The 11,759-nt window shown below is 44.7% G+C and overlaps 1 protein-coding gene across 5 annotated transcripts; it reads left to right on the forward strand.

Moving 5' to 3' along the window:
* Positions 1-358: 358 nt before the first annotated feature.
* On the forward strand, positions 359-10,680 carry rpgrb (retinitis pigmentosa GTPase regulator b). 5 transcript variants are annotated; one of them, XM_026302003.1, is made up of 17 exons: positions 359-470; positions 1,114-1,239; positions 1,348-1,440; positions 2,097-2,159; positions 2,632-2,790; positions 3,209-3,358; positions 3,704-3,862; positions 3,951-4,106; positions 4,180-4,304; positions 4,694-4,885; positions 5,087-5,185; positions 5,344-5,433; positions 5,508-5,567; positions 8,329-8,508; positions 8,581-8,629; positions 8,941-9,056; positions 9,303-10,680. In XM_026302003.1, the coding sequence occupies exons 1-17, from the start codon at positions 440-442 to the stop codon at positions 9,498-9,500; spliced, it is 2,046 nt and encodes a 681-aa protein (XP_026157788.1). In that variant the 5' UTR covers positions 359-439; the 3' UTR covers positions 9,501-10,680. The 5 variants fall into 5 exon arrangements, with proteins under 5 accessions (XP_026157788.1, XP_026157789.1, XP_026157785.1 ...); XM_026302004.1 differs by having other exon boundaries at positions 8,944-9,056; XM_026302000.1 differs by lacking the exons at positions 8,329-8,508; positions 8,581-8,629; positions 8,941-9,056; positions 9,303-10,680 and adding an exon at positions 6,018-8,322.
* The last annotated feature ends 1,079 nt before the right edge of the window (positions 10,681-11,759 follow it).

Genomic DNA, 11,759 nt, shown 5'->3' on the forward strand with positions numbered 1-11,759 from the left:
TTGTTGTACTTTAACCCCCCCTATTTAATATTTATAAACATGTAAATATTTACACCAGTTTATAAAATTAATATTGGTATAAGCTGATATGAATGTATTTGAATATACCTTTGTCTTCTATATTTAATCTTATGTATTATCTTTTCTCTTAAGACACTGTCGTCTGAACCGGCAGTAAATTGTAGTAAAACTTTGTTAATATACAACGACTTGGTTATAAAGTTGACAATCACAGTAGATTAACAAAAACATGTTTCCCGCTTACACGTGTTTAACCCGGGTTAAATTTTGGCGCTTAGTTTGAAAATCGAGTCGGTCTCTTTAAGCATCACGTCGGTAGCGTCGTAACCTTGGAGACGTTTTGTTGACTTCCGGGTTGACAGAGTCAGAAACCGTGGGGCCCACGGCACCGAGCGAAGCGGATTAAAGTCCCGCAGAGATGGCAGGAGAGGCCGAGGACGAGGTACCAGGTCGGTGATGATACTTTTTCACCATTTTCCGCTTCAGCAGGTTTAACAAACAACCGTTTAACTTTAAATGTTTGTTCGCTAACGGGTGCTAGCTTCAGCTTTAGCCAGCGAGCTAACGGGAAAGAACCTTTTTATTTAGTTTCATTTAATTTCTGCAGATGGTTGAGTTTTCACCGCGGGTTTAGTTTCTTTCTGTATTTAGATGTAGAAACTTTAGCACAGGAAACGGGCTCTGTAATGGAGTATTACATCTAAAGTTCGTTGTTATTGTAACACCATTAATAAATGAATGCACACATGTAACTTACAGGTCATTACTTTTCTAACAAAATGCAGCTCCACACTTGTTTGACATGCAGCGAGTTAAAACCTATGGAACAGCTTTTGACATCAGTTTCAAGCTTCTTCTTTTGTTCTTAGTTACTGTTTCAGCATTGAGTTTTCAGGCTCCTCTGAGTTTGGTTGGCTCGGAGCCGACCTGATTGATCAGAAGATCGATCAGCAGCTATTCTAATCATCAGTTAATTCTTTTAAGTGGCTTTTCAGGATTTATCTGTGTATTTATGAAGACATGATAGGATTAATTGATCAGAAAATCAATAGCCTTCAGTTCCTCTCTTCACTTTGTTTCCTTTTCTCACAGGATCAGGAGCAGTTTTCACTTTTGGAAAGAGCAAATTTGCTGACAACATCCCGAGTAAGTTCTGGCTTAAAAATGACGTCCCGCTCAAAATAGCTTGTGGAGACGAACATACTGCCTTGATAACAGGTGAGAGCCTTTTAAGCTCTGAGTGTAAGAGAAAAGCATTTGTGTTTTATCTTGTTGTTCGAGTCTGATCCAGTCTGATTTAAGATTCTTCCATCTTTGCCTCCACAGAAAATGGGAAACTCTTCATGTTTGGCAGCAACAACTGGGGCCAGCTTGGTCTGGGATCCAAAGTCACCGTGAACAAGCCCACTTGTGTCAAAGGTTGGTCTTTAAATAGTCTGTTCCCCGTTTTAGTATAGAAAACGGTCGGTGTTCAGCGCTGCCACCAACACCTGTCTTCACCCTTTCCAGAGACAAGTGAGGACAGATCTCGTCTTTCAGCCTGGACATGAAAATATTTATAGAGACAGTCCCCAGATTTTATCTCTAGCTATAATATGTGTTTGGTCAGTGCTTGGTAGATGGATAAAATTCAGCCGTTTTACTATTGGAAATGGCAAATGTAACTTGAACAATGTAAGATGGTTTATTGTGTCTTGATGTGAAAAACACTTTACGTGGACACAGGTTTGGGATGTTAAAGTGATGGAAGCTGTTTAAATGGCAGTGGTAAGAACAAGAAGAGAGAGTTGTTAAAACCGTGATCCCAGTCTGGAGGGTCCATAATTGGCTTTAATCCAAAGACACAGAGAGAGATGGTGATAATATGAGGTCATACCCCTGCATCTTTATAGCCACTACACAAACATATTGTGTGACCAAGTCTTAGCTTTCCATCGTGGTTAGTTGTTGTCACTTTGTGTATTATATTAAAACCAGTATTGGTTTCACAAAGATCCGTTTCTAAACTGATGTAAGAAAAAAGGTTTAACATGTTGTAACATGTTGTCTTGTGCTAATAATTTATTGTGTTTCAGCTCTGAAGTCTGAGAAGGTTCAGCTCGTGGCCTGTGGAAGAAACCACACTCTCATCTACACAGGTCAGTGTCTCACTAACCTTGTGTTCTCTCTCTCTCCCCTAGTTTGTGCTCTCTCCCTCTCTCTCTGTTCTCTCTGTACCTTCTGCAGGTGTCCCTGGTCCTGGAGCTGTATATCGCTGATGTGCAGTTACTGGTCCCACCAACCTGCAGTGTCTATTTGTTGTTTATTGTTGCTGTTCTTTTCTCTCTGCTCTATCCACTCACCCCAACCGGTCGAGGCAGATGGCCGCCCAAACTGAGCCTGGTTCTGCTGGAGGTTTTTTCTTCTGCTAAAGGGAGTTTTTCCTTTCCACTGTCACCAAGTGCTGCTCATAAGGGACTTGATGGGTTTTTAGATTTTGTAAAGTGCATTGAGAATATTGAGTTGTGATTTGGCACTATACAAATAAAATTGAATTGAATTGTCTCATCAGTGTTTTGGTTCAGTCCTGTTAAACACATGCTTCACTCTGGGTTTCTCTCTACTTTGTAGCTCAGGGACAGGTGTACACCTCAGGTGGGAACAGCGAGGGTCAGCTGGGACTCGGTGACTGCGATGAGAGGACGGCGTTTCAGCGAGTTGGCTTCTTTGATTCACACGGGCCAATCAAAATGCTCACTGCCGGTTCAAACACCTCTGCTGCTCTCACAGGTGAGATTCTGACCTACAGCTCAGTCTTCATGTGGGAGATGTCAGCTACGTTTTGTCTTATTGTCGATGAGTTTGATTCTAGTTGGCGTTGATGGAAATTATTGCTGCAACAATCAGATTTCTGGGTGAGTCAAATAACTTATATATGTATGAAATACTGCACAAAGAAGTTTCTTGGATGTGCCGTAGTTACTTTGTGTGTTGGGGCTGGTTTTGCTTTTAACCAGCTCAAGCTCACGTCCTCTGAGCAACTTGAATGAGGTGAATGTGTGTTTCCCATCTGAGGACAGTCAAGTGGTAGAGGAAAGGCCTCAGCTCTGTGATCTTTGAATGCAGCCATGAGATCTGTAACGGCAGTGAAAACCCCATAAAAATCTCTGGAAGAAGTGACAAGTGTTTTGACTCACTGCCCCCACAGAGAGCGGGAAACTGTTCATGTGGGGCGACAACACCGAGGGTCAGATCGGCCTGGGGAAGGAGAGTCACGTCTGCTCACCACAGGAAGTCAGCGTGGGCCGACCAGTCAGCTGGATGTCCTGCGGGTACTACCACTCTGCCTTAGTGACAGGTGAGCACCAGGTTTCAGCGACACCTGCCTGCAGATGTGGTGTAAGGATGCACTTTACGATGAACAGAGGGGAACATCTGCAGGACAAACGTCAGAAAGAGATTACAGTTTTTTAAGTCGCTGTAAAGAAAACTGACTGTAGGAAGAAGCTGATTAATAACTACAGTCAGTCGGGGAAACAACAGGCTGTGACACTGATTTCTTTATGAATAACACAAAACCTTAAGTCTTTTGACTTTCTGCTTTAATATGAACGTCTGAAAACCTGCAGCCTGCGACCCAACACACTGAAGTGTTTTCAGTATTGATGAGGGGACACGTTCAGCCCTGTTGTTTTCCTCTCAGCTGATGGAGCTCTGTACACATTCGGCGAGCGCGACAGCGGTAAGCTGGGCCTGGGCACCGACCAGCTGCCGGGACACCGCGTCCCTCAGCTGGTGAAGAGCATCAAGGAGCCGGTGACTCAGGTGGCCTGCGGGGGCGGGCACACGGTGGCGCTAACAGGTAAATGAGCAGAGGGAATGTTGGGTCCTTTGGTTCGTTTTGTTTGTGATCAGACACTCCTGATGAACCGGGCTCGTTTCTCTTCCAGACGGCGGTGTGTACACGTTCGGCCTCGGCCAGTTTGGCCAGCTCGGCCACGGGACGTTCATATTCGAGACTCGGCTGCCGCGTCCAGTGGAGCACTTCAGACGGGGCCGGCCGTGCCAGGTGTCGTGTGGGGAGAATCACACGGCTGTGGTCACTGGTAAATCCTGACTGGTTTGGGCCTCTGGTTTGCTGGGAGTCTGTGTGACTGATCTACTGCTGTTTGTTTGTAGACGCCGGTTTGCTCTACACTTTTGGAGACGGCCGACACGGCAAACTGGGCCTGGGGGAGGAAAACTTCACCAACCAGTTTAAACCAACTCTGTGTTCGCGCTTTCTCAAGTTCAGCGTTCAGGCCGTAGGTGTTTCCGCTTTCTTTTCCTTTCATTTGTTTGTTATTGGAAAGGAGAAAATCATTTTAATTAGAAGACTTCCTGTACATTTTTATGATAATAATAAATTAAATAACAGAGTAATATTCTTATTTTGGGTGTATTAATATACATATGTTTATTTTTTCTGTTTTTTCTAAAAATTGTGGATTTCATATATTTACAAACTGTAAATTCTGTTCAAATTTATTTTTATGATTATTTTAAATTGATATTTTTACTATTCATGGATTTTATGAATGTGGGTATTTTTACATAAATATTGCATGAGAGAGACAAAGTATGTTCAGTAGAAATATTTATGTATTTAATTAAAAGTACATATTAAATAAATCAGCATGTTCTTGGGGCGCAGACCTCGTGCGGCGGCTGCCACATGGTGGTGTTGGCTCGGCCAAGGGATCCGAGCTGCGATGACATGACTCTGGAGGACGACGACGCCACTGAAGACTTCCTGGAGAAGCCGTACGTAGAGCTGCTGGGGGACACGGCCGACACCTCCACCCTGCAGAGAACCCTCTCTGCCCGCGTCCGCAGGAGAGAGCGGGTGGGTGCAGAGACTCCGACACGACAAAGTCTGCAGTTTGAATGTGGCAGGTCCAGCTGGTTAAGCTGATTCCTGTTCGGCCTGTCGGACACAGTTATTATTTACAGGAAGCATCTTTAAAAAAACACGATGAAACAGTGGTGACATTTCACACAACCTGAAGGTTCATGTTTCGCTGTTTTCGCCTGTCTTTCCCCACAGGAGCGATCTCCAGACCAGCTCCACACGCTGCCCCCCACCACACCAGGATGCCTGCACCCACCACTGCCCACCTTCAGCCCCAGCATCCCACCCAGTAAGGTGCCTGACGACACACGTTTCTTCCTCACCAACAATGGGATCGCTAGCAAGTGGATAGTGAGATTGCATGTGCATTTCTGCACATAAAAAAGTGAGTGAATGAGGGGGGTCAGGTGTGCTTGAGCGGACTAACGTGGCGTCCTGTTTTGTCAGAGCAGACAGGGAGCGAGGCAGGCAGCGCTGTGGAGAGCCTGACGGACACCGACAGCGTCAAAGGCCTGGGAGAAACCACAGACTTCCTCAACATGGTGAGAGATCAGGGCAAAATGTCTCTGTGAAAGCTGATAATTGTCAGTAATTTCTGTTCATGTCGCCCTGATAGACTCACATGATGAAGATAGACCCGGGAGATCAAACACTCACACTGTCTCCAGTTCAGAAGGTGAGGCAGACACTTTCAGTGCAGTCTGACTGATTCTGGTCTCATTACAGTTGACGTGTGGTTATTAAGGAACGTGTTCGTTCTCCTTCAGGCTGCTGTTCCAAGTTTCTGTTTTTACAGTCCATCAACTAGTGAACTGCAAATAAATAACGTCAGCAAGTACACTCTAGGTTCTAGACTTCAGACAGTACAAACCACTCTTAGTCCATCCAAAAGGTTTCCAAAATGAGACACAAACACACACTGAACCACCCTGAATCTTTTACAGAAACCCTGATTCTAATTTACTTCACGTGGCAGAGTCATTGCCTCATGTGTGATAAGCTGTTAATCTGTTGATGCTACTCTCCTGTTTTCTGCGTAAATGTTCTTCTGTCTCTGAGCTGTTCCTCTCTAACTCGCTGTCTCAGCCTCTTCCGGCTGTGTCTCTGGGGATAGATGAAGGGTAAGCTTGCTAAGACCACTACCAGACAGAAAGAAACAAAGCAGAGGGCACTCTTGAAGCAGAGCAGTTTCTCTTTGGTTTCCCCATGTCATAAGAGCGGAGCAGCCTCTCCTCGCCGAGCGTTACCCACCGAGCTGCTGAGGGGCCCCAGCTCCTTGCAGACCAAGGAGAATGTGATGGAGGCCGGTGAAAACAAACCTCGGAGTGGAGGGGAAATTAGGAAGGCTTCGTCCAGGTGGCGTCTCAGGCCAGTTCAACTGGTAGTAGACCCTAACCAGACCATTTCAGGCTCTGCAGTGGTACAAGCTGAACCTGCAAGGGTTCACAGCAAACAGCGACGTCAGCGTGCAGGGGTCAGCTCTCCTTTGGTTTCTGAGGGGAAAAGAAACAAGAATGAGAAAAAACAAAAAGAAGCTGCGTCTGAAAAGGAGTCTAGACCTGCCAGAGAAACCCAGAGGGAGGTGGAACATTTCAGTCCACTTGCTGGAGCTGCTTCACTGGAGGAAGCAGGATTAATGTTGATGCATCAGGTGGCATCCAGCTCGCCGTCCCCCTCCCACAGCAGCCGTGGCATCCTGAAAGTCACTGCTACTGTAGCAGGATGTGAGGAATCTGAGTCCTACGGCGCAGATTCTAGCAACAAATCCACAGTTAGCATCAGTGTCATAGCTGCACCTGAGAGCCAGGACGAGGAGCAGACAGACTCAAGGCTCAAACAGGAGGAAGAGGAGGAGGAGGAAGATGAGGAAGGTCAGAGAACAAGTACAGCAGTAAGTGAGGAGGAGGATGTTGGTCACAGCATCGAGAACGTGACAGAAGAAGACAGAGACAATGACACAGTTCAAGCAGAAGATCAGCAGCAAGGAGACAGCGCTGATGAAACAAGCACCATGTCAGGAAACGAAAGTGAAGATGTGACTGAGCAGAAGAGCGACGTACAAGATGAGGAGGAAGAGGAGGAAGGGTCCATTCATGACACGGACGGCAAGGAAAACGAGGAGGGAGAGAGAGAGTCTTCAGAGGAGAGAGACGAGAGTGATGGAGGGAGTGAGACAGAGGAAGGAGAGAAAAAGGTCAGTGCAGAGGAGGGGGAGGAAGAAGAAGTGAGTCAAGAAGAAGAAGAGGAGGAGGTGGTGACAAAGAAAACAACTGCCGTCACCAGAAGACAAAGTGCCAAACACAAAATAAGATCAGGGGTCAAAGGTCGGGGGGTCGGTGAATCCCAGGAGTTCTGGGATGACGTTTTACCTCAGTACCTGAACCTGAGGTGAGACCTGAGATCAGGATGATCAATCGGTTGTCAATTGGAAGATAAAAACCGACACTGCACTTCCTGCCACATGACATCCTTAAATTTGATCTTAATTTATTTTATTTTAATTGAACTTTTCTCTCGTGTTCTTATCTTATTACATGTAGCTGGATTCTGTTTCCCATCTGTTTGCTTGTTTACTGCTGTTTCTCTCTCCTGCTGTGTTTCCAGTGAGTGTGAGAGATCATCTCTAGACTCAAATCAGCTCACAGGGTTTACACTCGCCGCCTTATTCTGGGATTTTTACACTTTCGCGTCTGACGTATTTACTGTTTTTTCAGTTTCATTGTATTTTATCATTAGATTATTTTTGCTGCATCAGTGTGTGAACAGCATCTTCCTGTTAAACACACAACTTATTCTCACTGTGGATTCATCCTATTGATTGTTTGGCTTTTAACAAATCTGACATTTTGTCCAACCAATTTTTACAAATAAAAAATATTAAAGGAATTTCTAAAGGTAAGGCAGCAAATAGTTGCAGTTCATCTTCTGCTAATGAGTCAATCAATCACTTGATCTCTGTTTTGTAACTGTTCCTGTCTCCACAGTTATTTTTATGAATTATGGAAAGTTTTGTGCTTTAATTGTTCCTGGAAATATCTTGTCAGCTATTGTTTGTTGCGACTCGTCTTTTTAGAACTGAACTGTTTCGTGTCGGACCCTGACGCAGGATCAGGTGGGCTCGTTTTTTTTTTCTCCCAGTCCTCTTCCCTGCTCTGGTCCTGAAACCTGAGCAAACCTGTTTTCCGTTCCACCATCACCAACCTATCCCAGTTCCTCCCAGGTCTTATTGGACTTATTCTCACTTGCAACACGTCCTTTCCTGTCCCCGTTTCCTTTTTCCTCACACCCTTTGTGTCCCATCTCAGCCTGTAGAGTCTAATCTCATGCACATCAAACACAGAAACTAGTGTTTAAATAAATTAAAACAATCCACTGTTGCGTCTGCAGCAAACTTTCCTCCCTGTGCTCATGTCTTCCACTCTTTCATTTTCCATCAGGATTTAACAGCAGGTTCTGCTCAGCACCGGAGCAAAGGTGAGGAGGAGGAGGAGGACAATGCTGACGAAGAGGAGGAGAATGCTGACGAAGAGGAGGAGGAGGACAATGCTGACGAAGAGGAGGAGGAAGAGGATGATGAGAATGAGACTGAGACACAGGAAGAAGAGAGTCTAAGTCCAGTAAGTTTGCAGATCTGAAATCAGCGTGGTGCTGTTGCTTGTGTGCTGACCTGTGCCCTGTGGTGTCTGCAGAGTCCTGAGCAGCTGAAAGAAGAGTCTGCAGTGGACGGGGAGCACAGAGGTGATGGACGTTTGATTTTTGCATCGAAACAGTTTGAGCTGAAATGATCATTCAGTTTATTCATTAGTTGATTATGAGAAATGAAAGGTGGATACTGTTTTTAGTTTTACTGCTCAAGATTTTTTCAGGGTTTTCTCAGCATTTTGCATCTTTTCTGAACCGTCCTTGTAATGGACTGTTTCAGTGTGGTGTTAGGCAAAGAATGGGAATGTTCAGAAACTTGATAAAATATAGTTCCATAGATTATTGTTGTATAAAAAAAGAGTGTCACAAACAAGCTTGACTTTAACCCAAATGTCTGATGTCCACAGCAGCTGAGGTCACGGAGCAGCTCCACACCACAGCTGAAGAAAAGCCCGACAGCGTCAGACCAGCCAATGGAACTGCAGACAACATGTCCAAGAGCCAATCAGGCTCCAATACAAAGGTACGCGCTCGTCAGTGCAGCTGCATTTTTAATTTCCCTGAGGTGTTTTGGGATCAGCGAGTTGTTTTACTGCATGACACATGTCACCAAAACCTGTTCATTTCAGTGCTTGTACAAAATCAGAAGTGCAAACAAAGCAACACACACGTTGGTGATTAGTTCAGTGTAACTGTGTAAAACTAAAGAGCCGACACACAGACTCAGTGGTCCAGTTTAACGTGGCTTATTTTTCCTCTGTTCTGTCAGCGCTTCCTCTTCACACGTCTGTCCAAGTCAAAGCAGGATAACAGTGGGGACCAAACCCCAGCGGAGAGCACCTTCAGTGGGGACGCAACCATCCAGGGACAGCCGCCACCCGCCCCCACCAGCTGCAGCAGCAACCCGGTCGTAAACAGGGGCCGAGCGCAGCAGCGATCTCGCTCTGGCACCTGCACTATGCTGTGATCCAAGCAACAACCTCTCAGGTGGGACTGAAGTGTGAAAGTTGATTGGTAGCACGGGTGAGTCCGTCACAGCACAGGGGGAACTTTGACCAAACACAATATGTTTTTATTTGGATCGAGGGTGGACGTCCAGCTCCTGGCTCACAGCTGGACACTGCACATCTGCACAAATGAAATCCTTTCTAGCTCTGAAGGTTAGCAGAACTGGAAATCTCTTCAGATTGAGACGTGGCTCTGCAGACTTTGTCTTGTTGCTTCATGGAGGATGGCAGGAGCATAAGTAGAACTAAGTAAACTGGGAAGTGCAAACTCAGGGGCAGATTATTTTGAGATTTTTCATTTGGATCATCAGGAAACACTTTCCCAGAGACCACGTGATTTTTCCAAATGTTTTGTTTTGACCAGTTTTCACTCGAGGACCAGTAGCACATTCTCAGAGATGACCCACTGCACGAAACGATCGATTCATAAGAACCATGAGCTCCTTTTTTCATGTTTCATGCCATTGTGATAATGTGGAGGCGGCGCTTTTAGGACAATGAATCATATTTCAGGAGTGTTTGGAAATTCCTGTGGACATTTACATGTTTGTTTAGCAGCAACTCTGACTCCATCCAGTGTGAACCTCAGACGTCCCAGAGCCACCTCTACATTGTCGCTACGTATTTGATAATGCAAGCTTAGGTTTTTAGGTGCAGTGAATCCATGTGAGTATTTTCACGCCCAGAACACTAATCCTAAAGCTTAATGATAAAGTCCCAGAGTTCAGGTCATGTCTGCCTCTTCCTCTACCAGTATGATCAGTATCATCATGTTGCTGGGAGATTTTAAACTTCATGCCTCCCTGATTTCTTCCTGTGTCACAGGTTTCCTTTCCTGCAGCTGAGCCTCAGTGTGTGTCTGTTTTCAAACTGTGAGGATGTAAATATTCTTATTTATTGTGACATGGTCCGGGAGCACATTTACACTTTGGGTGTGATCTGCGTCGTTTTATATTGACCTGATAATCTCATTTAACTGATGTTAATGTTGTATATTTTTTAAATCATGTTTGTGGCATCAGTGAAGCCTTTTTATATGAAGCTGAACACAAGACATTTATTTTTGTATAATCAGGATGTTTCCAAGTTGCACATCATCAATTCTGAGCTAGTCGAGAATTAAAAACAGTTTTAATCACATTTGATTTTCTGAAGTTTTTAGTTTTCACATTGAAACTAAAGTGAGAAATCTTCTTCTTTTCCTCTGGGCTGCTCCCTTCAGGGGTCTCCACAGCCAATCATCTGCCTCCATTTAACCCTATCCTCTGTATCCTCCTCACCCACACCAACTATCCTCATGTCCTCCTTCACTACATCCAAGAACCTCCTCTTTGGTCTTCCTCTAGGCCTCCTTCCTGGCAGCTCTAACCTCAGCATCCTTTTACCAATGTATTCACTGTCCCTCCTCTGAACATGTCCAAACCATCTCAATCTGGCTTCCCTGGCTTTTTCTCCAAACCATCTAACATGAGCTGTCCCTCTGATGTCCTCATTCCTGATCCTATCCATCCTCGTCACTCCCAGAGAGAACCTCAACATCTTCAGCTCTGCTACCTCCAGCTCTGCCTCCTGTCTTTGTCTCAGTGCCACTGTCTCTAAACCAGACAACCACTGTCTTGTCCACCTTTCGTTTCATTCTTGTTGACACTCTTTTGTCACACATCACACCAGACACTTTCCTCCACCCGTTCCAACCTGCTTGCACACGTCTCTTCACAAACTATAGTGAGAAAACAAGAGTTTAAATACCTGTTATAGGAAATGATCAGACAGATCTCAGTAAATTGGACCTGCAGCTTCATTTCTTCTCTAGAATTGTCAGAAGATACCAGCACTTTGAGTTATGTCCGTATTTCTGAAAATAAACTAAATACATTTACAGTTCTGAGGTATTAGTTCATTACCTACGTCAAGTATTTGCATGTGGTACTACTTCATCCTTGGACTTCACTACATGTCAGAGTCAAACCTTGTTTTCCTGCTCTACATTTATCTGATAACTTTAGTTCCTGTTCAGAATCAGATGGATCCAACAAAATAGTCTGATCATCAAACTTTATTGATCTTGTAGGAGGAGAAAATGCAGGTTGACAATCCAATAATCACTATAGTTACTTTATTATGAAATATTAAAAAAGTCAAAGAACCAGTCCACTTTTTCACACTGTGAACAAAGAGCAAAAACTCAACGGCGTCAGAATATGTGGAAATTAAAGTGA

The sequence above is a fragment of the Mastacembelus armatus genome, chromosome 2, assembly GCF_900324485.2.
Source record: "Mastacembelus armatus chromosome 2, fMasArm1.2, whole genome shotgun sequence".
Classification (NCBI taxonomy): Eukaryota; Metazoa; Chordata; class Actinopteri; order Synbranchiformes; family Mastacembelidae; genus Mastacembelus; species Mastacembelus armatus.